General features: G+C 37.7%; 1 protein-coding gene across 14 annotated transcripts; it reads right to left on the bottom strand.

The window, feature by feature from the left end:
- Positions 1–1,208: 1,208 nt before the first annotated feature.
- On the bottom strand, positions 1,209–25,803 carry LOC141915216 (mitogen-activated protein kinase kinase kinase kinase 5-like). 14 transcript variants are annotated; one of them, XM_074806668.1, is made up of 33 exons: positions 25,620–25,803; positions 24,005–24,062; positions 23,777–23,867; positions 23,289–23,353; positions 23,103–23,206; positions 22,784–22,826; positions 22,612–22,684; positions 21,979–22,173; positions 21,688–21,769; positions 21,345–21,461; positions 20,987–21,062; positions 20,843–20,895; positions 20,482–20,538; positions 19,966–20,015; positions 18,903–18,947; positions 18,265–18,309; positions 17,369–17,402; positions 16,985–17,221; positions 16,868–16,909; positions 16,528–16,612; positions 16,183–16,262; positions 16,031–16,091; positions 15,820–15,925; positions 15,522–15,684; positions 14,966–15,063; positions 14,805–14,881; positions 14,397–14,465; positions 13,750–13,806; positions 12,807–12,836; positions 10,624–10,716; positions 9,948–10,018; positions 9,588–9,643; positions 1,209–1,661 (listed from the first exon to the last, which is right to left on the bottom strand). In XM_074806668.1, the coding sequence occupies exons 1-33, from the start codon at positions 25,719–25,721 to the stop codon at positions 1,574–1,576; spliced, it is 2,703 nt and encodes a 900-aa protein (XP_074662769.1). In that variant the 5' UTR covers positions 25,722–25,803; the 3' UTR covers positions 1,209–1,573. The 14 variants fall into 14 exon arrangements, with proteins under 14 accessions (XP_074662769.1, XP_074662770.1, XP_074662771.1 ...); XM_074806669.1 differs by having other exon boundaries at positions 18,909–18,947; XM_074806670.1 differs by lacking the exon at positions 12,807–12,836.
- Positions 25,804–25,821: the final 18 nt, after the last annotated feature.

Below are 25,821 nucleotides of genomic sequence, written 5' to 3'. Positions count from 1 at the left end.
ACCGGGGGCTGATTTCATAGTCAAGGCTTTAATTCCAAAATAGTCTTAAATCTTAAGACTGGTCTTGATTTGTTAGATTTGCTATAGAACTAAGCTGGTCTAGACTGGTCTTAAATCTAAGCCCCGACTACGGAACCTGCTCCAGATCGAAGTACTGCCACCATAGCGTCGCCAAAGTGTCCAATGAGTTCCGAACAATTTGTCACCATTCTACACGGCTGGGTTTATCAATTCATTTTATCTCCCGAAAGGCATGATTTGCTATTAATGCGCACGCGGAATAACCGGTCAAGCAGCACTTACATAAACACCGAAATTGCGCTTGCTGACTACAATCAGCGCGGTGCCGCTGAATTGCATGCAAAAAAAAAAAATGAATACCGTAAATACAACGAAACGGTCTCAACGACGCAAGAAGCCAATTAAAACATTGTCGAAACAGTGACGCTCCAAACGGGTGTACATCCCTCGGAGATATAACATGGTGGTAATTACAAGATACGGCTTCGAACAATTTAGTCTCTCGTACGATGATAATTACGACGGCGAGCAAAGGTTATCGAGTGCGAAACCGGGACGAAATATCAATATTTATGTTTCATAAACCGGCGAAGTGTAACAATAAGAACTCGGATGGGGCGTAATAATTCAAGCGCGTTTGCCTCGGTTGGCCATATATATATATATGTATGTAATTGCGATGATATGAAGAAGTTCATAAATCATTTACATAACGGGCATCAAACATTGAGTACTAATCATAGCCAGACGTGGATCCAGCATTCACCTGTAAATAGAATATGCAGCCAAATGCTGATAGGTCGAAATAGTGCATGAAAGTATGACCTATCCTCTCCAAAAATGTAACCTTTGTATTTTGCAAAAATACCATACGCCTGTCGTTGATTCTAGAAGTTCTGTTCAGTTTTCAACTTATTTTTCAACTATAAGACCAACCAGAACATTCCCGGTAAGATTTTCGAACTTACGAAAAACCAAAAACCGATGGTCTTCTAACGGACATTAAATAATGCAGGCAACGGTCCACAGAAACCTGTATCAAATCAACATTGTCAAGCAAGTGATACAAATGGAAAAATAGATCTTCCCACAGTCATAAATAAATGAACTAAGTCGCCAGTATTCATTCGCTAATAATACTGGAAAGCAGATAAATGGACCATCACGAAATAACTAATTTCCTTGAAGAACACTGATATTCAAACCGTTATTATACACAAAATCCATATTTACAATCTACAAACAAAGCAACTATTCGCGTTCAGTTTTTTTTTTCGCAATTGCACTTTTTTTCGTCGGTTTCGCGAATCGGCGATGGAATCCGAAAAGTCTCAGAATCCGAAGACGAAGTCTCGGTTCAAAGTCTCGGAAGAAGCGAAGGAACAAAGCCGATGATGAATTTCGTCTCTTTCGGTATATATATATATATACACGAACCGCTATCAGCTAACTGCTATCATTGTTGAGAAGCCAATCAAGAGAGAGACACTTGCAGCATTACAGATGACGACTAGATGAAATATAATGGCATAGATTTTCACGATTTTTCCGATCAAAACGTATTCTCGTGACCGGCTAGCACGTATAGATTGGCGTTTTCACTCGGACTATCCGTCGGTCGACTCTCTAGAACAATCGACCTGAAAAAACACGAAACATAGAATTGTAAATTAAACAACAGATAACAATATGAACTGCATCTTAATCTGTGGAATGTTTTGTCAGTGCAAACCCTTTTTGTGGACAAATAAATACATCAATCTTTTTTTATATATAATTTCCAGTGCTACAGATTACCAAACCTTTTTGAGGGGCAGTTGTATTTCAAGAAAAAGGTCACTTTTTCAAAGTGAAAAGGGGCACTTTCCCATCGAAAAAGGACAGATCCTAAATACGTATCTCAATACGGAATCATCCAAAAATTCATAAAATCTCACTGACTTTTTGAAGGGCACTTCGAAAATTTCAGGGGGTTCGTTCGCTACAACCCAGCCCCCCTCAGCACGGGCCTGAGATGACTCTGCTAATGGCATATGATAATTCGGCCAATTTGAATGAATATCCGAGTAGGTGTATGCAATTTACTCCATTAAAGCAGAGAGGTATGACAGAAAGGACAGAATGGATAGAATATTAGAAAAATATTTTTCAGTTTTTTTTACAACAAAATAACATAACAGTGGATTAAAAAGGAACTACAGGGTAGGTACAAAGAGCTGTTGAGGTTAAACACACAGCACAATTGAGAAAAAACTGCTCATCAATTATAGTTAATTTGTACGAGCCATCAGATGAAACTGTTTTTGTCAACGCAAATATTTTTGTGGACAATAGAATTAGCTATCTGTATGAAATAACATGACCCCAGTTGTTTTCCCAGTTTGCACAACTTAGCGCTTTGAAATTTCTGCATTGCTGTCATAATCAGTTCCTTTTCAATTTATTTGAACCGCATACACCGGCGATTAGCAAATAATAGACGAAAATGTTTAAATAACCCAAAACTTTTTATTGTCGCGGCGTTGTTCGTGAAATGCACGTTCGATTATCTTGAACCTTTGGCAATAAAAAATGTCGACAATAATGAGTAAATTTGGCACTGGGGGTAGTGTATTTCTGTGCGTATAAAGAGAAGCAGGTGCCCCCGAAGTTTTCCAATTCACTTTCTGTCAAAATTGCTTCAGCTGTTGATATTTTATTAGGATTTTAGTAGAAATCGAGCTTCGCTTCTGAACACAGGAACCTATCATTGAAAGGTTTTCGGGTTCATTTCGGTAGTAAAATTGACAATAAGCACGGCGATTAAGCTATTTCGAAATAGATTCGTTTTTGTCCCCGTTTGTCGCGAGAAAGTCGCCGGCTAGGTAGATAATTGTAGATAATCGTCGGTGGTATTTTCGGCGTAATAATCTTTTTAAAATAGATCTACTTTTTTCTTTCAAACAAATAAAGATATAGTACATAGGAGCATATAAATCATACAAAGGTAGCAGTGTTTACTGTGGGAATCGATATATTTTAATCCACTAAATTCCCATTAGATTTAAAGTGTTTTAGCGAGACCTTTACGAACTACACAACAACAGAAAAGCGCAATCTATGGGGAAATTACATCAAAATAAACTGCGATATATCTGCATGCACAATTGGGAAAATGACAGAGATACAAGGACAACGAAAATGAATTATTAAAGCTCTTTTAAGGATAGTATCACTCTGATCGTCAGGTGTTATTGACTAGATTATTTGATGACACATCAAGCTAAACCTATCATAATAACGAAACACTTGGAAATTAATGATTTGATATAGAAAAGAAGAAACCGAGTCTCAGTGCTATCAAATTCAAAATGCGACTACTTAAGTTCAACAAGCCATAGGCGACAACAGTTCTCGGGATCAGGCTCGAGCTACGAAATTCCCAAGAGTTAGTTTCCCTTGCATTTTGGATATGTTGTATCTAGGGCCAATTTGTCAAGACAACTTTTCGTGGCACAGTTTTTAGTGCTTAGTTCTGCCGCTAGGTGGTGCATTGGGCCCACTCGGTGCGCTGAACAACTAGACCCCCATACTAACATCGTACCCAAGTTTCATCTAGATCGACCCACTATTCATGAAGCTAAGTCGCTGAAAGCCAGACACACAGATAGACCGACAGTACGAAAATAAGCGTCTCGTAATGGAAGCCCGAGAACCATTAACAACAAAAAACTGCTCCCCGACTAAAAAAACCTAATCTGGCTCTGACTGAAAACCCAGAACTGCATCTATCTCTTCATTTTCAAGAAAACTGACAACTGAGACTGGTGGCTCTGTGACATATACAAAATGAAAGCACAAGCTTCGATAGAAAAAAAAGCTACATTTCACAGAGTGCGACTAGACGCTTTCGTTACAGACTACATCAAAACATATTCATTATCAAAACTCTGCGGCGTCGTTGTCGTAAAAATGATGTAAAAGTCCTGTTAACAACAACGAGAATAAAAATTCCGAAAAGTTCTAAGAACGTCGTTTATTAACGTGCGCGCCGTTAACGAAAACAATTTATATTTATGGGATGTCATTACGAGAGAGCGCGAGAGATCGGTAAATTTTCTTGGGTGTAATTATTATCGCATTACGGCGCCGAGTCTTACGCCGTTTCTTATCAACAATACGACAGAATAGAACACCGTTCTGCCATTTACGCGATCAATTATCCCCGACGATGGACGCGTTTCTTTTCCCCTTCTCGGCGAACAAATAATAAACAAGGCCCACGACGCACTGGCGGCAACCCCAACCCCGTCGTAATCCCGAAAATAGATCCCGATGATAGGGCATCGATCGCTCGCATAAAAAACAATTTCGGATTATATCGTGTCATCTACTTCCTATCGGGACAGGTTTTTTTGTTGACGAACGAGATAATTCAAGGTCATAGCGAGTCATCGCGCGCTCGCTTGACATATATGTTCATGTTTGTTGACCGGTTACTAGGAGAATAAGTAGGCGCCGGTAAATAGGTGCAGTTCTCATCTCGTTGACGGCGGCCAGGGATGTAAAGGGGTGTTACCTTTCGCGATGATATGAGCCGCAATCACACGAGCATTTTTGGCCCAGGCCAAATTTGGCCCGGAACAACTATTCACACGGGTGCCAAATGGGCCCGAGCCTGTTTGGCCTGACCAAAAACGTCGGACCAGGTCCGAACCAAATATTAGCACCAGACAAATGATTGCGTTTGAATTGCAACTGGCACCGGAAATGATCCACTTCGCTTTGTTTGAGCATTGTTTAGTATCGCGTGAATGGTTTGCGTGTGAACGCGCTCTCTAATTAGGCACGGGCCAGATTTGGCCCGAGCCTGATCCGTGCCAATTTGGCCCGGGCCAAATCGTGTCCGTGTGATCGCGGCTATGGAACGCGACTTGCAAACATAAGCCGCAATCACACGAGCATTTTTGGCCTGTGCCAAAGAACTCTTCACACGAGTGCCAAATTTGGCCTGACCAAAACGTCGGACGTGGCCCGACCCAAATTTCAACCCATGTCAAATAATTCTATGTGAATAGCAACTAGTTCAGGAAGTGGCTCCCTTTGCTTCGTTTAAGCATTGTTTAGTATCGAGTGAGTGGTTTGCGTGTGAACGCGCTCTCTAATTAGGCACAGGCCAATTTGACTCGAGCCTGATCCGGGCCTATTTTGCCCAGTCTAAATCGCCTCCGTGTGATTGCGGCTTAAGATTATATAACGATATAATGATTTAAGGATCATTTTGAAGAATCATCGTGTGCACATTTTTCAATATTGATGACGAGTATTCGGCGTAATTCTCGAGACATTTTCTAGCGATCAAATGTTATGAAATTCGCGCATTACTCATGTTGCCATGCTTAATGCAATAAACCTAATACGGCGGCATTTAATACTAATTGTCTGATATTGCTTTTTACGAGGCGCCAACGTCAGACAAGAATGAAAATTTATAGCTTTTTGGCAAATAACGCCATTCAGCTTAAAATCAACATACAGATACGCAAAAATCCGAAGAAATCCCACAATTCAAATTTGTCTAGAACAATTTTGTGTATGGAACACATAGTGACATTTTCATTTTAATAAATCTTATAGAATTGTGGGATTTTTTCGTTTATCTAGTGTACACGGATTAGTGTTTATTCGACTACTCCCAGATACGCGAAATTGTGAAATTTCTCTGTAGCGTTTCTCGAAGTGTTAACGACGCCTAGTTATTTGTAATTAGCGCGCTTGCAAAGCTGAGATACGAATTAACAGAAAATGACCGCCCTCCGGTGACAATTATCGCCGCGACGCCTATAATGTCATCTCATTCGACAATTCAAATAAACGGCGTTTAAGCTGCTACGGCAGGCGATGATAAATACTCAGCGCACGATCTGCCTACGCGAACGATTTTCCAGAAACAAATTGACTGATCGCGTCGGACTAGAACGAGGATGCCCGCATTTGAAATGACGCTACTGACTCGCCGGGCGAGTATTAATCCGATGAGCTACTTCAATGGGCCGACAACCGCGCTGTAGGAACGCTAATGATAGGATATCGATTAGTCGTATTTTCTGTTTGTCGAGGTAGAAAATAGCGCAATTATCGATGGGAATTAAACTCAATACTTGCCTACAATTATCAGGGCCTTAGTTCTATCAGTTTGTCAGCAATCCCCACTTCTATAGCCGCGATCACACATAGACGATTTGGGCCGGGTCAAATTGACACGGATCAGGCCTAAGTTAAATTCAACCGTGCCTAATTAGAGAGCGCGTTCACACGTAAACCACTCACTTGATACTAGACAAAGCTTAAACAAAGCGAAGTGAGTTACTTCCGCAACCAGTAGCAATTCACAAGCAATAATATGACCGGTGAACAGTTGTTGCGGGCATAATTTGGCACAAGCCAAAAATGCTTGTGTGATGGTGGTTTATAAGTGATTACCGGTAGATCTCTTAAATTCTAGAGGTATTAAGTTCACAACGTAGCAAGCGGCAAGTTATAGACTTAGTTGGTTAATTCACTGCATCTAATGATGCGATCACACACATGAGCATTTTGTCCCGGAACAACTGTTACGGGTGCCAAACATTGCGCATGAATTGGTTCCAGAAGTGAACCACTTCGCTTTGTTTACACATTGTTTAGTATTGAGTGAGTGGTTTGCATTCTTATTAGGTACAGGCCAAATTTGACTCGGGCCTGATCCGTGCCAATTTGGCCTAGTCGTTTCGTCGTGATTGCAGCTTATAATCTTAAGAAATGGTATAATTACTGATTATGTCATAAGCGATAGGCAAAGTACATTGGATATTATGATGAATCGGATATTTCCTCTCAACCTGTGGGTAGTTATGGAGGGGTTTTACAAGCGTGCGCTGCCCTCTTGAGAATCGTGTTCTCAATCATGACACAAATTATGCTTCATCATTTCATCTGTCATACAATATTAGCGAAAGCACTATCGTAGACAATAAATAGTTTTGTTGAAAATGAATAGCCTGTCAAACCAACAATCTTTCGAGCCATGTTAACCTGACTATTTCAGACATATCGAAACTCACTCGATGTCACAAACTAACCAACTCTAGGGATCTTATCTACTTTTTAATAAATCATGTTATGAAATTGCTGAACGACAGAAGCTCATTAGGTTCTATTTACACTTTTATAATAGTCAGTCAGAAATGGCGCATTCACGATTTTTGACACGATGCCTTGAAGGATGTACTTTCCTAGATATCAACCGATTAAGTGGAAGCAAGAATTGAACTTTCGAAGAAAACATCATTACCGCGAGCTGAAAACACAATTTTTCGTTCAAGTCCGCAGTACAAAACAAACTTATTCAAACTCTCTGTCAAATCTGGGGGTGCTAACAACAAAGAACAACCAATTTAGCTTGAGTGTTCGTTTCACAATGAAAGTGAAAGCTGGAAATAGCTCAACCGTTTGACTATTTAGAATTGTATAACAGCACATCCCCCCCCCCCGTGGCAAAGATTAATTCGAACAAATATGTGAATCTATACAGAACATTAGCCTCGAAATGCGTTGCATCGTTCATTCGCGAAATTCACTTTTAATGAAAAGTTGAAAAAACTCTGCTTCGTCGATAACGTCATCTCTGTTTGATGAGACTTCAATAGCTTCTACGAAGTGTTCTCATGCATTTGTATTTTTTCGCCGATATTCATACATGAAACGGAATTGATATTTTCCGTGATGGATAGCCATCCAAATATCGGTAAAAACCACGCCGTAAACAAAAGAATTGCCTGGTTACCGAATAACACCCCCACCCCTTCGGAAGATCGCAACAATTATAGATAATCATGTATATGGTTTCGAACGAAATTCAAAATAAAAATACATTTCGTCCAAATACATACATAATGCATATGCAAACGGATGAAATCGAGGAAAGATTATCAAGCTCGGACAGGACACGGGCAATGCTCAAAAATATATATATGTAATGAGTCATCAGCGCACGCACGTGCGTTCGGGCTCTCGTCGGATATGAAATTTATAGGTGTAGTTGTCATGGTTACGCCAAAACAACGAATCATAACAAAATTACCAGTAGCACACTAGATATGAAGTGACTTGATAAAACAAATAGAACTGACAATTTCTCTCGCTGAGTTCATTAAACTACATAATTCTACACCCGATAAATTAGGTTAATTGTTTTCTCCATGCTCTGAGCCACGGCTACTATGAATGAAATTGAAAATTCTGCACTTAACGTCGAAAATAGCGCGATTCTGATTGAAAGCAAATACGAGTGCCATGAGCTGTTAGCGGACTCTACGGAGATCAAGCAACTTTCAGGAGCAGTAGACTCCATTGGGTATTTCAGATTTCAATTAGTAAACAAGTTTCGAATTGGCAATACCACGCGCGAATGAAGCAACTGGGGAGTCACAAATTTGATTGCGCATTTGAAATCGAAATTACGAAATCTGACGTCCCGGATGATTAACACGCTTTCATTACTAATACCAGGGCATTTTCTCTGACCCAATAACCCAATAAAAAAACTAGGAGTCCACCAGGGCCCACTTGGTGAAATGCCCAACAAACTGACAAACCATTACAATACCGCATGTCATGAACTCTGATATTGCATTTGAATGTGGCTACAAAATATGCATAGGTACCAATATATATATATATATATGGAAATACTATGTTATTTCGCTATTCAACACCCGCTGGATGAACATATACAGAAATCTATGCCCTTGAAACTCACCACATCATGGTGCAGCTGCATGTCATGATCTACTAATTTGCAAAATATACATAACTGCCAATAGATCAACAATCAGTAATCTTTGATCATCTAGTCAATTGCTTTTTAGTCCAACCTAGAGCCAAACTTGTATCTGTTGGTCATTCAGCCTGCTGGGACCCAAGTGCTAAGTGTGCTCATACCCCGAGCTTGGAAATGTTTAATGTAACTCAGTCATTTGGTAATAACTGCATCAATTATATGAAATGGTCTCTCGGGTATTTTGGTCGATACATTTTTTCAGCTAAAACCAACATCGGTGAGCTCAACACAAAAATATGCGCAAATGAAAAATCAATCGCTGATTTTACAAGGTTATTAGGCAAGCAAGGACGAATGATTGGTGGGTTATTTATTCAAAGCATGCCGCTGCATTGAGAACCGCTAATTAATAATCGCCGAGTGATAAGTCGCACCTAATCGACGCATATTTCGAGAATCAACTTGATAAACAATGAATATTCTAGTATCTAGTTACTCCGTGAAAGTCAACCGTTGGTACTAGCATGGTGGATATGTTTTTGCATGTTTTGATTCATAAATTTGTCATAAATGTATCGCCACAAGCATCGTACATCACTTGAAACGCGAAAATGCACTTACAACAACAGAATCGCGACGATTTCTACGTCTGCATAAAATCGCAAACAAACATCCAATAATTTACAAGGGCCCAATTCAACAGAAAGTAGTTTTTTTTGCATTTTGATATAACTTGTAGATGGCAGCACCTTCTACTCATGCTTACCTATCAGATCCTAAAAGCTTGAATATTCTACTTTTGTCACAAATTTCTTGAGTAACCTGCGATAAAAAACATTTACAGTTTAACCACTAACAGTTTAACTATTGCTTAAATCTAATTGCACTATAACCAAATTATTTTCAATTCAACAAATCATAAACAGGACTCTGCTAAAATTGGACGGTCCACAAAATCCTGCAGTGTACAATGGAGGATTACTCAGATAGTATGTACGGTATCATGGAGGAAAGAGGTTTTTCGATTAAGGAATAGATCATAATTTTTTTGTGGAATTTTTGTATATCATTTCATGTACAGTGGTCATAACGACCGCGTGAATTTATTGGTCTCGAACTGACATACCTCGTTAGCCCGAAAACTCCGTCCCTGCATACCATGTTTATGAAAGGCTAGCACGCTATCTTGTAAACAGACTGAAAAACAAACAGCCAGCGTAAAACGAATGCATACATTTTGTGTTTAAGATTAAGAAGTTAATAAATTTGAGTGTTGGCATTTGGCGAATATTAACTACCTAGCACGGCAGCGTATTGATTCTAGCGCACAATACGCATTGAACGTAAACATTCGAAGAATCATACGTTAACAATATCCTCGAATAGATAAATATCATTAGGATATTCGAACTGGAATATGGGTGTAAGGTATGGAGGAGGAACAACAACAAGATTACAAGACGAAACGATATTGAAAAGACTCCTCCATACTAACTCTCATCAACCCAATAAATCATTCAGAAGATTTTTGGTTCTTCGTGAAAAGATTTTGTTTTAAAATTCTTACCGTGTATCGGCCAATGTTTTAAGATCCTTTATTTCAGGTTCACATGGCCGAATCCAAAATGCATTCTTACTTAGCATGTCAATTTTTATTTTCCGACGACAAAATCCTCTACTTTTGGTTCTCGAGTTAGTACATGTATTTGGTGCATTGGCTTACCACCACTAACAGATTCGGCCAGTTCAAAATCTACCAAGTAACACGAATTAACATGTATCAAAAGCATTGTCTTGCTTACCCATGGACTCGACAGGGAAATCAAAATGAAGTTCAGCTGCCTGCTTTTTGCTTGATTTTAATCTACCATTTAAGTTGACCAATTTGATAAAATCTATAACGATAAAAATGACCGCTATTGATGAGAACAGGTCTTTCATAAAATCATACAATTATCATATTATCATATACTATTGTAGTTGTACAATACATCATTTATCATACAATAATCTACATTATTGAATTAAAATCATACTCTGTTACCTTGTTCGTTCAGTCCCTGGTATATAGAAATTTATTTGCAGTGATAATTGTTAACTACCCGATCATGATTCAACAACTTTATTATCAATTAGTAGGATAGAAAATGCACTAGGGTTAGAGATTGTTTCGTTATTATGTCAGTAAACGAAAGGATCAGATCATCTGGAACAAATGCCATTCAAATGCAAAGTTAAAAAGCTCATACAAGCCTATAATATCAAGCAAAATCGGTCTTTGATGAAAGCAAGTTTTTAATCTATGAAGCATTCGGATGGGTTAAGCATTTTTTCGTGATTGATGGAAGAGTGTTTCTTTTTCAAATTTCAATTTTCACTGGATATAAATTACAGCGGCAAGCTTAATGCGAACAAATTGGATAGACGATCGTACGAGCAAGACCCATTATTCATGATATTATTACACAAGTTCAGTAAAACCCAGCGGCGACTGAAGCCAATATCATAAATTCCCAAATGATATTTCCAGGTTATATAACATAATGGGTTTAGATCTCATCAATTATTTGAATGCGTGATTGAATAATCCGCTAGCCGCTTACAAATATGTCGAAAGTCAAGCATTTCTCACCAAACTACCGGTATCTAATGGGAGTTGAGGAACACGCCTCAATCTTATTATTTATGTTCAGAAGGAGAACTTACACGGTCAAAAGTACATTTTCCACTTTATTCGATTATCGAAATTCGAGAAAAAATCTTATATGTTGGTGAATAGTCATACTTGGGTCCAACTTACCCAGTACTCATGTTCACCTTATCGATGTTACATATATGATACTGTGGAGTAAAACTAAGGCCAACATACTTTTTGACCAGGCCTTGTTGGACATGAACACATTGCGATTAGGATAAGAATAAGAATATTCAAATTTAGCATATTCACTAATTGGTCAAATTTCTGCATTTTCATCTAAAGATTCTACTGTAGTTGTACAAAAAAATACATTCGACAAACAGGAGTGCAAATCAACAATCAACACATGGAAGTTAATGTAATGTACGATAAAAACATTTTTCTGAACTATATTCTTTAAACAAGACAGCGGTCAGGAGCTAATTTCATAGACCAGGGAACTGTTTTAACCCGTTGGTTTATTAAGTCATTTGACTCATAAGTGAATAAGCGTCTCAATTCAAATAGGGGTCCAGGGACACCATGCCATCTTGATGAAATGCTTGACAATCGGACTATTTCAATGTTCAATGCCCCCGATAAACAAATATAGTAATCAGTGACCCTGAAGCTTACCACAAGCATGTAGCATGTCATGAGCTACACTGTGATATGTCTAGCAATCATCAAATATCAAGACTTTAAGTTAAAACCTGTGGATATTTTCCTCAAAGAACTGTTTTCCATCTATGGGAACTGATTAGACCATGATGGCCGCCAATTGGATACAAAAAGGACTGATCAAAAAATTCATCTGACGAGATCCTTCCCAAAGTATACACACCCCAAATTTCAAAGAAAATGGCAAACCACTGTGAAGCAATAGATCTCAGAATTTAGGCCAGAATGATCTTTTTGGGCCCAAAATTCGCCACCAGTCTGCCGTCTTGATTCTGATCAGGCAAGTTTTTGGGCATAAGATATGTCTAGGGTAGATACAAGCATATACCAAAATATCAAGACAATCAACTGAAGCATCATCCCAAAGTAACCGGGACGGACAGACGAAAAGTGAATGCTATAGCCCACAGGGACTTATATGGGATAAAACTGGACCCTGTTCCAACTTTAACTAGGGAGTTAACTTGATTGTCAGTCAACTGTTTTAATCCCTGGTTTAAGTTAAAATTGGTCTATAAAACTGGCTGCAGGACACGAGGGTGTTTGTTAATCATAGACAGATAGGACGCGTTGGTGTCTTAATTAAAGAGATATATTCATATTTGTGTTGTTTGAACGTATGTATACCTGTCGAAAATGCTGAACCATCCCCTGAACCTGTAAACAGTGATACAACGCACTACATGTATGAAATTAAAATATGTGCACACTACTTTATATATACATCGGATGTACATGTACCCAGTATATATATATCATGGCTGCGTTTCTTATCAAAGCAAGAGCACCTTTGAGCCACCTTTCAGAATTTCATTACAACAAAAACCAGAAGATACTACAATAAAACCAATTCATCTAGGTAAGCTAAATCTAGATTTTGATCTACCGGTAATTCTGACATTATCACCAGTTTCAAATCTAAATCTGGATTTCTCATGAACTAGATCCGTCTTAAATTTTCAAGATTAGATTTTACTGCATCTGTTCAAATATTTGCCGATAAACTGTCAAGAAATCTCTGATAACGTGAAGGATACAATGGCATTGAAATGAAAACCAAATGGTGCATACTGAGATTTAACAGGGTACATGTGCATACTCTTAAATATTGGCTTTGAGAACAGAAATATGACTTTATACACTGACTGTATCTGGAATAGGAAATGGGTGAAAACAACCCAAACATTGCTGTTCTTTCTTCATTTTCATGTGGCATCATTTACGAAGTATGTTGTTTTCAAAAGGGAAAAATGTCAGTTCGTTACACAAGCGTCTGTTAAAGCGATCACAAAGAAATTCAGATAAATGCCACACAATGCCAGAAGATTGTCAAAATTGGTAAAGAAACAAAATGCTTTTTGATGATAATCGTATAGGGTTAGGATCAAGAAACCTTCAATATAGCTGAACTTAAGAATTTCGGGATCAAACCCATATGACGAACAGCATTGTTTGTAAGTGAATCTTGAGTAGTCAGAGGGTGGGGGACCTAAAACACATGCAAGAAAGCTTAGGTCACTCGAGAACATCTCACTCGACTGTTTGTATGCAGTGGTATCGTTCGACTTACGCCGATTGTAGAGACGTCGCTTCAAATGCTGGTCCTCTTCCCCCTGAGATTTGCTACCTACATAAATGAAGGCATGGCTCAACACAAAAAAAAAAACAAATCCCAACAAAATTCATACAGTATATAGCAGGTTTCGATTGAACTCTTCTGGAATGCTTGTCTAGCTATTCGATTCGATGATCAGAAAATACTCTAGCGTACTGTACCCCTATACCATGCAAGGCCAGCAGAACACTCCTGTAGTCTGAAATTGCCTCATTGCCATTCCCGAAGAAAATTAGGTTCAATCGAAACCTGCCTGTAACGACAAATTTCGTCTGTATGCTTGAAAAAAAAAGAAATACATGGAATGTTTCACAACTGTGATACGATGAGTGATTTTTCATTCGAACTGATATGAAAACCAAAACAGATCACAATTCAAAATCTAAATTGACTCTTTTAAGCGATAATAAGTGTCATAGGAAAATAAAATCGAAGGTTCGCACATTTTCATTCCACTGGTTTGACCGTATGGATGCGTTTTTTCTTTTATTGTTTTTAGAAAGGGACATTGATTTTAGCAGCAAATAAAATATGATGAAACAACAAGCTACGGAAATATACGTGATCTTTAGAATAATGATGGTGACGACCGAGTCACTTACTGTCGTAACAGACTAGCACAGTATCCTTCTCCAGTTGAGTCACATTCACTACTTCAACTTGTTCAGATTCTGAAAGAAAAAAGAATTAAACTGCCACAGTTGTCTCTACAGTGGGTAAATCGAGACTTATTGGCGCCTTCGCAAAATTTCTCGGCTCAATTTCGACAGTTCTGGGGATAGACAAGGGACCGGTTTCATAGACTGAGTAACAGATTTACTGCTTTTGATAAATCTACAACCTCGATGATAAATGACAAATTCTAAAATGTTCCCAGGGGTTATTTTGCTGCCCCATTATGTCCTGACTGATAAGAAAAGGTTCATGGTTAGAACTTATGAATTGTTGGATCAAAAACATCTTACACATTTGGAGGTTTGACACACTTGTGGCTACTCATGCCCACTTACCGGTATCATATTCAGCAAACCAACTGGATGACGAATTCATATTAATAATATCAAACTTTAGATGATTCTTATCAGGTCTAAAGAATAGAAAATTATGCGCGTACAATCATAACATTAAGAATCTTCTAAAAATGTTTCACTTTGGGCGAATTAGAACTTACCCTTTACGGACACCTACACACACCATTGGATATTCCAATTCTGGAGTGATGAGCATTTCAAATACTTTCAGTGGTGTAGGAAGCGGACAATCGAATTGCTATTTCAACAAAAAAGAAGATACCCGCACATCAAATAAGATAGCGTATTTATAATTGTTCAATCTAAAGGATGCAAAGCATCTGACAGGCGCGTTGGAAGCAATTTTTGATTGCTGCGGCCAAATGCCGATTTTGGACGGGTTCTAAATATTGCCGCGGTGAATTTACTTAATTTCTTAAAAAACGTGGTATAGAAAGACAAAAAGACATCATTCAGTAAATTATTGCCACGGCTTTTGCAGCTGCAGTCGCTGCACTTCCAACGCCACTGTCTGAACTGATCAACTATCTCAAACCAACCAAAAACTTCAGAACCATCATGTGCTAATCAAAGGAATTTCATTTCAGAGTTTAAGTACCCGTAATAGTACCAGGTAAAGAACTAATTTCGGCTTTATTGAAACATGAAACTGGGTAATGGTGGATTCATGCATATTAAATCAATCAAAATACTCACCTTGAGTAACATGAATTTGTTGAGCGGATCATACCATTGCATGAGTATTACACTATTATGTAATGCCCCGCATAGATATTTGTAGCCATTATAAGGATTGCGGCCGACACAACATTTTATACAACCTTTCGTATCGGGTACTTTGGTCGTGGGAATGAATTTCCTGAAAGACAAGAACAAGTTTATTGTATTAGTCTACCTGGTAAGAAGATGGAGTGCAAACGATTGTCGCAAAGTCTCAAAATAACACAACACAAATTCTACATTTCATTGTTTTTTCTTCATAGAAGTTTCTTACCTTGGCACTAGTTTTTCAGGAATTTTATTCATGGGCAATGAAAACCTATGCGTATGTCTTGCTTGCAGCATAACTAGATCGTGTCTGTACAATTGTGTATTTTTTCCTAAAACAAACGTTGATAACGTAAAATTTCGCAACAGTTTCATTCAATAACATCATTACATATTCTACTCTAAAAGCGAACAGTTGACTGTCAGTCTGTACTAACCTGATAATGACATACATACATCTTTTACCACATATAACCATATACATCTTCGAGCGTGCAGCTTAAAAATGAAAAGTTTTCATCATTAACATCAAAAGGTTACATACGTATACGCAGGAGAAATAAGTTTCTTCTGCCAAGAGTGCTCTCACCAGTTCTAAAGTGTTTTCATGAATTTCATTCAAGTTAAGGAGGTAAACGCCTTCATCTGCACCGAGTAACACATGTTGATCTGAAATCACGAACAAGAATCTGCTGATTATATTATAACAGATATTTCTAGGCCTTACTTTGCTTAAGGAAAGTTAAAGTTCCATGTATAATCTTACATACAAAATGATTTTTGTACTAGCATGCAAGATATCTGGCTGGAAGGTCTGGAGGAAGTTGTAATGAATTGAAAACAATACGATGAACTAATGTACATGCCACATTCATGTCGATCTTTGAATATCACTTTGATCATTAGTTAGACAATGATAAAGACAAACATTTACCATGAGAATCTGGATGCACCCAGCTTGCTGTACAATTTATATGAAGAGGACATCCGTTAAAGACTTTCGAAAAACATGCTCCCATCTGAAATTGAAAATAACCATTGTCACGTAAGATAATAGCCATGTGTTGCCACAACTACATACATGGTAAAGGATTCATAGCCTCATTGAGCACCTAAATGAAAAACAATTTGAAGAGATTCCCCTTGCTTCAACTATCTTCAAGCAAAACTATTAAGGATGAAATAGTGACATTTTTAAAAACCCTCATCATCAAGCAAATTCAAGGACTCATGAACAATGGATACCGGCAAATGTATTTGTGATATCAACTTACATGAACTTTCGGTGTTGGAGGAAGACCGTTACATAATGATTTCTGAAAAAGAATACAAAAGTAGCAACGGAATGTTAGTTAATAGCTCTATTACATAGATTTGCAGCGGATACATACAAAAGGCGGCGTCTTGCGTTTATCCGCTCCACGAGGTGGCGCTTGCGGTGTTGAAGTTGTATCTTCGCCGTTGATATCACCGTTTCTTTGACTCTGTTTAGGAGGTAATTCGGGAGGCATTTCTCCGTCGCCATCGGCCGGTGGGGGTTGCACACCGGGCACTAGCGTTGACATATAATCTGTTACATTGTCTAACTCGGGGAAGTCGTCGCCTTTGCCATTTTCTTCTTTATCTCCCTGGAAAATGATCATGACTAATGATCACGTATATTCACTACATACAACTACATACAGGCCAATACTCGAACCAGGAAGAATGATTTTTCAATATTGAACTGCAAAGCTGCATTGTTAAAATTATAGGTAAAATATAAGAAAACTTACCGGAGGTCTCGTTTGACCAATTGGTAAAGTGGCTCTGAAAAATGAATTTTCAATATATGATTATACTGAATAACAATCAAGCATAAATACTGGTATACAAAGATGTTTTGTTCACACTATATATTTGTTTTCTTTGTGGTCAGGAGAAAAATGATCGGCTAGTGTAGATTGTAGCCAGAAATGTGTTCGGTCGGAACAAAGAGCGATGTTATTGTGAACGTTGTATGAAGTAAAGAGAGAATTCATTTCAGCCGGCTGTGACCCCGACTCTTTACGCCTCAAACTCAAAGCAACTGATAGTCCAGAATATGGAGGTTTTTCAGACGGTATTGATTTAAAGACAGAATAGACCGAGCACAGCAGTTATCATGCTTTTCAGTTGGAATTTTTTTTTCTAAAGTTTTAAGATTGAATTGAGAACGGATCATCCAGTTGCCTCTGGCTGAATCAGAATTGTAAAGAATGGGTGATTTCTATGCACAACACAGGGGAAACATTTATAAATCAGCAGAGAAATAGAGAGAGAGAGAGAGAGAGAGAGAGAGTGAGATTGAATTTTTGAGATTCGTCAAAGATATTGAAAACAATCGTGCAACCGTTGTTGAAATGTAAATCATTATCGAAGATTGTGTTAAATCACCCGTCTCCAAGAAGAGATTATTACATGTACATATTGATAAATCTCAATGCCAATTCATCATAACGAAAGAAATCTTGTTATCGAAAGTGCTGCATGGAAATCAAGTATAAGTTATATGTTAGCAGCCCGAATCAAACAAGGCAAATCGCTGCAAGAAATTAGTATAAACTACGAGGAACGTTAATCAAGGCAGGTAAAAAAGGTGTTAGATGGTTAGGTCTATAAACGAAATACATGAAACTAGAATATATCTTACTCCTTCACATCCTCACTATCAATCGTAAGACTATTTCGATGACCCCTGAAGAAAGATCAACAAGGTGTCTCTACAGAGTTAGTGCGCAAAAGGAAGAACGAACACTACTAAACATGCTTATTGATTGCGTGGTGGCAGACGTATTCGAAAATCAAATATCAGTTTTTCTAACGAGCAGCACTGCATTGCAAGAGGTTTGATGAACTAAATACACGTAACATTTTATCTCTGTTTTGAAACACAACTACTATATCTAAGATGAATAGGCACACACGCAATGTAGATATTTATGATGAGGACATTTATGCTTGAATGATGAATAATTGTGTGACATGAGGAGTTATCACAAATCATGTATATACTGAATTGATACAACAACTGATATATTGATGAACTGATTGAATGAATAAATCAATATATGTAAAAAGTAATGATCAATAGGGTTGTATACCAAAAGTAAAGTTCAAAATATGAGGTAATTAAGAAGAGCCTTTTACGTATGAACATATGTCGCACATGACATGCTTAAGGGATGACCTGATTGATGACTGATACCGACATATTTTGACGTTCCGGAATCGTATTTTATAGCCGCGAATATAGTGACAGGATGTGCTGATCGATGTGCAAGCATTTACCTGTACCTTTGCATAAGTTCCTCATCTACTTTTTGTAGCAGCGTCCTAAAGGAGAAAAGCCTGCGTTTTAGTGCAGGGTGCAAGTCACCACGAAAATGTCATCATACACTATCCGACATATCACTTAACAGCCACCGAACACTTTTAACATTTTCTGATAATTTGTCATTCGATCAAAATTATTATCAAAATGAATCATGTGTAAGGATTAGGGCTAGAAACCAAAATTAGTTATCTAATGATGCTATGATTGAACTAAATGTGAATTGAATTAAAAGTAAGGTCGACAATTTAAGCGTTCACCAAAACAACGCATGAAATTTAGTAGTTCTTAATTATCCGGGGACAGTTTTGACCGAAACCCAGGAATCAATTCAAGGGGTGAACCTGTATGAAACTGCATGAAAAGTGTTGGATGACTGAGATGATAGTGCGCGAGACAAGGACAGAAAAATTGAAAAAAAATAAATAAATAAAGGTGCTTCGAAGTTAATGAACTACCTTATTGAAAAACCCAAAATGATAATGACAAATGAAAGAACACTTTGTGGACAAACTGCAGAAACATACATGTATGTGTTGTAATATTGTTTACGGAGCATTATATAATGTCTATGTGCATAGTATAAGTGGTGTCCTAAATAGCTATATATCTTTCTAATAGATTCTAAAAGAATTACCAACATGCGCATAATATTGAGACATATACATGTATGTTTTTGTTGTATGCATGGGAGATGAATTGGATGAAGTTTCATTCGTGGAATGTCTTTTTAGTCGGTTTTCAAAAACGGGTGAGGTTGAACGAAATTGAACTCGATGTTAGTGAGAACTGAAGTATCGTTTCCCAGGAATCGAAGATTGACAAAAAGGAATCTAATTTTACTAATAAAGGGAAAAAGCTTCTATGTCTCAATTTTGGATAATCAACTTTTACACAAAATATGACGTGTACTACTGAATTCAGAACATGTACAGACACACAACATTTAATTCATTGTAGTTCAGAGATCAATTCAATTAAAAATTGTCTTCGATTGTACATCTCTACTTGCCAACTTACTTTTCATCCTTTTTTAGAGTCCAATCTTGAGCTGTTTCGTAATATTCCTCCTGAAAATGGTGAAAACATAACAACAACTCTAATCAACAAAAAAAATCGAGAGATAAATTCCATTGGATCAGTTGAGGTCTAGTTTTTAACAATTAGACTTGAAAGACACAGATTACGGTAAAACTAAGAGTTATCTTTGAATCTAGACATACAGTCAAGCCCTGATATACCGCCCACATCGGTGCAGAACGATTCTGGCGGTTTAGAGAGTATGGCGGTACATCGGAGGCGTTTTACTATGTATTTGATGTATTTGTATAGAGATGTACATTGAGAAAACCTGGCGGTATGCGGGGATGGCGGTAAATGGGAGGGCGGTACATCGGGAAATGACTGTACTTTCATCAAGGATTTTCTATCGAAACATATCGTTTAAAACATTTGAATTAAAAACATTCGAAGTCGTTTGAATAAGTGGAGAAAAGTTAATCAGACTAGACAAAACACACAACACTAGATCTGTACCTGTTTGTCATCGTCAACTAAACCCCACTTTCGAACAAGTTCCCGACCACCAGACCCCTAGAAACACCATCACGCAGAGAGAAAGAGTAAAGCTATGAATAGCCTAACATACCGGTACCATCGGGCAAAATATACATTGTCGTTAATATTCAACGAAACTCCGGTAATCAAATTCATAAAAAACTAATCAATAAGCTTTTTAATTCTAATTGCAAGGCAGAAATGTCTATTTTATAGAACACTTTCAGTTTTTAATAACCTGACGAGAATATCACGGTAAATAATTGATGGATTAGAATACGAGGCTGTGGGATTGCGTTAATCGAATACAACGTAATTAATAACTTGGATTCTAACAAACCTGTTCGGATTCTGTTTCTCTGACTAACGGTGGTTCGAAATTTACACTTTGCACTGAAAAAACGAATAAGTTATAGAAGTTAGGCGTCAGATCCACTATCGAACATAATTGCTAAAATGCAAATCTGCTATTTAAAGCACGTACTATCTATTTCTGACTTCGTTCTTTGCCGATAATGAGCAGACCTCTTCGAGGCTATGCGTTGAGGTACATTGAGAGGCTGCAATAGAAAAATAATCATTCATAAATACAACGACCAAAAATAACCGGATAAAAGAATTTCAATAAATAGACACATTGTATGTTATCAAGGTTCATGAATCCAAGTTAAGCCTAGTTTTTTTTTCGCCAAAAGAGCTTCTTCCACAAGAGCACCTCTTTTGCGCTAAACTCTTGAGCGTAAAACACTCGAATATCATTCAAGTTTCATTATTTGTCATACAGAATGAATAACAGTTTAAATAAGGAAATAAATTCATATTAAATGAATTCAAACGCTTACTCCTTCGTCATCATTTTCTTGATCTGTACTAAAAATATGTTGGGTGGGACTGTTCAATTGATCGAGTAGTTCTCGTGTCACTCGTCTTGACAGATTTTCTGTGTTCAAATATGGATGCTGAAATACATAAATTATCCGATTCAAGGCCCAGGTAAATAATTCTGAGTTAAACTTAGGCTATATGATGCATTCAGACAATCGAAATTTCTGACTCCATAGAATTCAAACAAATTCACAACCACGGAACTGGGTCCATTCACTTGTACAGTTTCAACTCTATGGGATAAAGAACTGAAAGTTAACTACTGGTACCGGTAATTGAACAAATTTTAGTAAAACTTACTTCTAAAAGCTTATCTGCAGTGGGTCTTTTCTTTGGATTTTTGGTAAGGGCAACTTTGATAAAATGCTGGAAGGGCGCACTCCTGAAAATGAATAAACAAATCAGACAATGTAGCAACAGTGATGATTTTAACGCTTACACTGCAAAGCCCAAAAATTGTAATGCTAGCATTGTCAAGTGCCAGAGCAAGAGCAGTATTCATTCATAAGACCTTATTATGAATTAACTTTTCCAATCAAAGGGTTAAAACATAACTACTATTAGAAATCATTTGCAATCACTAATGCTTACCATTTATTTTTGTCCTTTAAAGTAGGTGGTTTGAAGCCACTTTTTGACATGAGAAACAATGCTCTCATCGGATGCAAGTCGAACATAGGCGGCTGCAATTCAGCAAACTCAATAGCCGTGATTCCAACAGCCCAAATATCACATTGTTGATTATAGCCACCTTTCCTTTCAACAGCAGCCACTTCAGGTGCCATCCTACAAAACGAATTCACGAATCTAATCTCACATCCCATTTGCTAAATTCTAATTTTTTCATTGTCTCATTACACATGACTAATCTTACATCCCAGTTGCTAAAATGCTAATTATTGTCTTTTAATCCTTTCATTTTTGGAGATAATTTTTCAACATTTAAATATTCACTTCAACTTTTCTTTATGTATGTATTATGTCAATGAACAGTAGATAAAAATTGATGAGTGTCAAGGTTGAAGTAAGTCTGGCTGACTGCTAGACTATCCTACGAAACTTGCCTATTTTGCATTTAAAAACTGGTGAGGTTTTTCAATTTTTATCTCATTTTAAACAATGTACATAAAACGAATCTATGACAAAGTTCTATATATAGAATCTAGCCAGCAATTTTAGAATTGAAATCATAACTATACAACCTTCAACTAACAAATGACTCACCAATAAGGAGTTCCTATAAATGATTTTCTTTTTCCTAATGTAGCAGTTATTTGCGCAGATACACCAAAATCAGCTAAAATAACAAATATATACAGTTGATTGGATAGATAAGCGTAACTAACAACATACCTAAGATAAATAGGGTCACTGATCGTTTTATCACAGTATTTACCTAATTTGACATTTCCTTCTTCGGTAAGCAATATATTAGCACCCTAGAAATAACAGATCATATCAAAATTGTTTTCATATGGATCGGTGCATTAATACAGAATGTGGAAAAAATATTAGACAGACTGTTTAACTTGAATTTTAGTGAACTTAACATTTGTTGGATTGTCATCTACCATATTATAACAGTTTCATTCAAAATATTGTCCATTAACAGGTACTACATTAGGGATGTGATGTCAGCAGCTAGATGACATAGCACACCGAGATAATTCTAGGTTATATGAAATAGTGGTCAGTTGCGCATTGTTGCATATTACCTTGATGTCTCTGTGCATTTTTCCTTTGTTGTGCAAATAGTTCAAGCCTTTTAGAGTTTCTCGACATACGAAAGCTATCTGTGGTTCGGCCAAAGGTCCGGTCACTGAAAAAAAGTCACTGTACAATGACATCCAAGCTCATATTAATCTTTTTGAAACCTTTTTATAGTTCGATCAATAACTTACTGTGATAGATATCCTGCATCGAGCCACCTCCGCAATATTCCATAGCGATCCATAATTTATCCCGCCTAAAGAAAATCCAACAATGAATTCATGTGAGATCTATACCCAATAATCAAACTCGGGGCAGATGTGATGGGTTTGGAAGGGACAAATAAAATGAGCAAAAAACAAAATAAAATCAGTTGATAGAATAGATAAGACAATCATTGCTATTTCAAGGCCAAAACCTATATGAAACCTGAAGCTCATATGAAATCTGGATAAGGTAAATTCTTGTACAGTAGAACTCGCTTAATTCGGATTTTTCAAATCCGGAGTTTCATTTAATTACAGATGAAATATTCAATTCATTCAACCAGGAACCAGGTAAACATCTCGGATCATACTGAATTCGAAGAAATCTGGGCAGTCCCCAGTCATCTGAATTAAGTAAGTTCTTACTTCAACTATTGATAACCAAAATTCTGGACAGCGTAATAAAAAATTACCTGAGGTAACATCCGAAATAGGCAACGATGTTCATATGCTTACAATCTTCCATCATAACAATTTCCTGTTGAATAACTGCGAAGTCATCCCCTGAAAAATTAGAATTAAACCTTTCAAATCCCGACTAACTCTTATCTCAGAAGTTTGTAAGATAATCGTAGTTTCGATGGTCAGTGTATCGAAGGATGCTTCTACCTTACGAAGTCAACGACGATGTGTGAACTTACCCGGCTCTAACTTTATCACCTTGATGGCAGCAAGTTCATTATTTGACAGTCGGCGGGCCTGGAAAAATACAATGTACACAGTTACTCTATCATCGCAGTCTAATGGGATTTTGCCGTAAAGATAGGTCCATCTTCACCCGTCAAGAGATTCGAACCCACTACGCTAAAGCTGTTCCCCAAACCCCTTGACCTCACGAGTCGTTGAAGTCGTTACTAGCCGACCAGAATCCGGTCGTACCAATCACAGTGCTTGTAACAAAGCGTCAGTAGACTTATGTTGGTTTTCCTGTTAAATTGACCAATCAGCGAACGTTTTACCGAACAAGGAAGTATTTCGCAAATCGATATATGACGTCATGCGCAACAGCGCCAATAATGAAATCACGCTTCGTGAGGCCAGGGGGCTGGTGGAAGCGAGTTCGGGAGTGATACCAGACCCCTGGCAAGCGAGGATGAGATAGGTCTGACATTCAGAATAAATTTCTGGGCTTAACATTTTTTTATAAGCAAATGCATGTATACTAGTAAGGATAAGGGGTTGGGTTTGATGATTGTAGAGATCAATAGTAACAATGTGAGGTGAAGGGATTTAACAATTTTAGGACAATTTTTGTGTGGATCGAATTCAGAGACACAGCAAAAGTGATAAGAAAGCATACCGGTAATGATTAAGCCTTATACAGCAAGCAGGCAAAATCTGGGCAAAACCATGGCAAAATCTGATATAAAGTTGAAATGATGATTGATAGCCAATGAATAGAAATGTGATAGCCCATGAATAGTATTTTCACCTCCATACCGAGCACATCGTCACCATGTATACAACTACAGGCACTATGACCTTGTAAATGTGCTAATGAAACCATTACTTCATTAATGGTATCGACGATAAACTGTTCACCTGATTTTTCATCTCGATTATCCGTGATGCAACTGTTTTACCCATGAACTTACACTCCTCTTTCATCTATACAGCCTTACACAGAAAGGCATAAAACATTCCTATCTTTGTAATGCTAAACTATACCCACAAAATCCAAGACAGCGGAAGTAACAGCAAACCTGAAGGGGCAATGGAGTATTTCCAACAGAGCGCTCGCGCCACACCATCTTGGCTACTCATACTTTAGGATGAGCCTACTTTGAAACTGGTACTGATGGCAATCATTAGGTAGCATTAAGCATTACAGAGATAGTGATTGTTTCGTGCCTTTTCATGTAAGTATAGTCAGACGACGGAGGTAAGTTATATCATGGATAATTTCATCATATTGATGGCGAATGATGGAAATAGAATTATGTATGGCTGGTGAATTATTCAATATTTTTCCACTCGGAGCGACTGCAGTTTAGCTGTCATTAGGCGAATGGTTATGTACCTAACCTTACCATAACACTATTCTTTATTAACACTAGCACCACCCACCCAGTAGTGGATAGGTGACCTAAACTGCAGTTAGACATAAATAATTACTGTCCAATGACTGCAGCAGATTAATGAGTCAGACTTCTCTGGCCAGCTCCACTCATCATCATCCAAATACTTCTTGATTGATCGATGATGGTGGTTTCAACTCGAATCGAAGAAGACTCGACAGATTGATTGTACACATACCTTATAAACATCGCCATAAGTACCGCTACCGACTTGTTGGATGAGCTCGAAATCATCTTGGGGGTTTCTCCTTGAAATGTCTATTGAAGCCGCTGCACACATTTCACAGGTTTCATCTGTATTTCGCCATTATTTATCAGTTTGTACTCAAAATTTTATTCATTTCTTGATATGGCTAACTTACTTCCGGGTTCGCGCGAGG

This window comes from Tubulanus polymorphus, chromosome 1 (genome assembly GCF_964204645.1).
Source record: "Tubulanus polymorphus chromosome 1, tnTubPoly1.2, whole genome shotgun sequence".
Classification (NCBI taxonomy): domain Eukaryota; kingdom Metazoa; phylum Nemertea; class Palaeonemertea; order Tubulaniformes; family Tubulanidae; genus Tubulanus; species Tubulanus polymorphus.
Note: the sequence above shows the minus strand (reverse complement) of the source record. Positions and strands in the feature narration are given on the sequence as shown.

Excerpts from the sequence above, each read along its gene's own strand:
- LOC141915216 (XM_074806668.1), bottom strand. The coding sequence starts at position 25,721 with ATGTGTGCAGCGGCTTCAATAGACATTTCAAGGAGAAACCCCCAAGAT. Across the intron at positions 16,092-16,182 it reads ATGAAAACACTTTAGAACTG|CTGCACGCTCGAAGATGTAT; the intron begins GTGAGAGCACTC and ends TTCATTTTTAAG. Across the intron at positions 15,926-16,030 it reads TGTATGTATGTCATTATCAG|GAAAAAATACACAATTGTAC; the intron begins GTTAGTACAGAC and ends CGTTTGTTTTAG.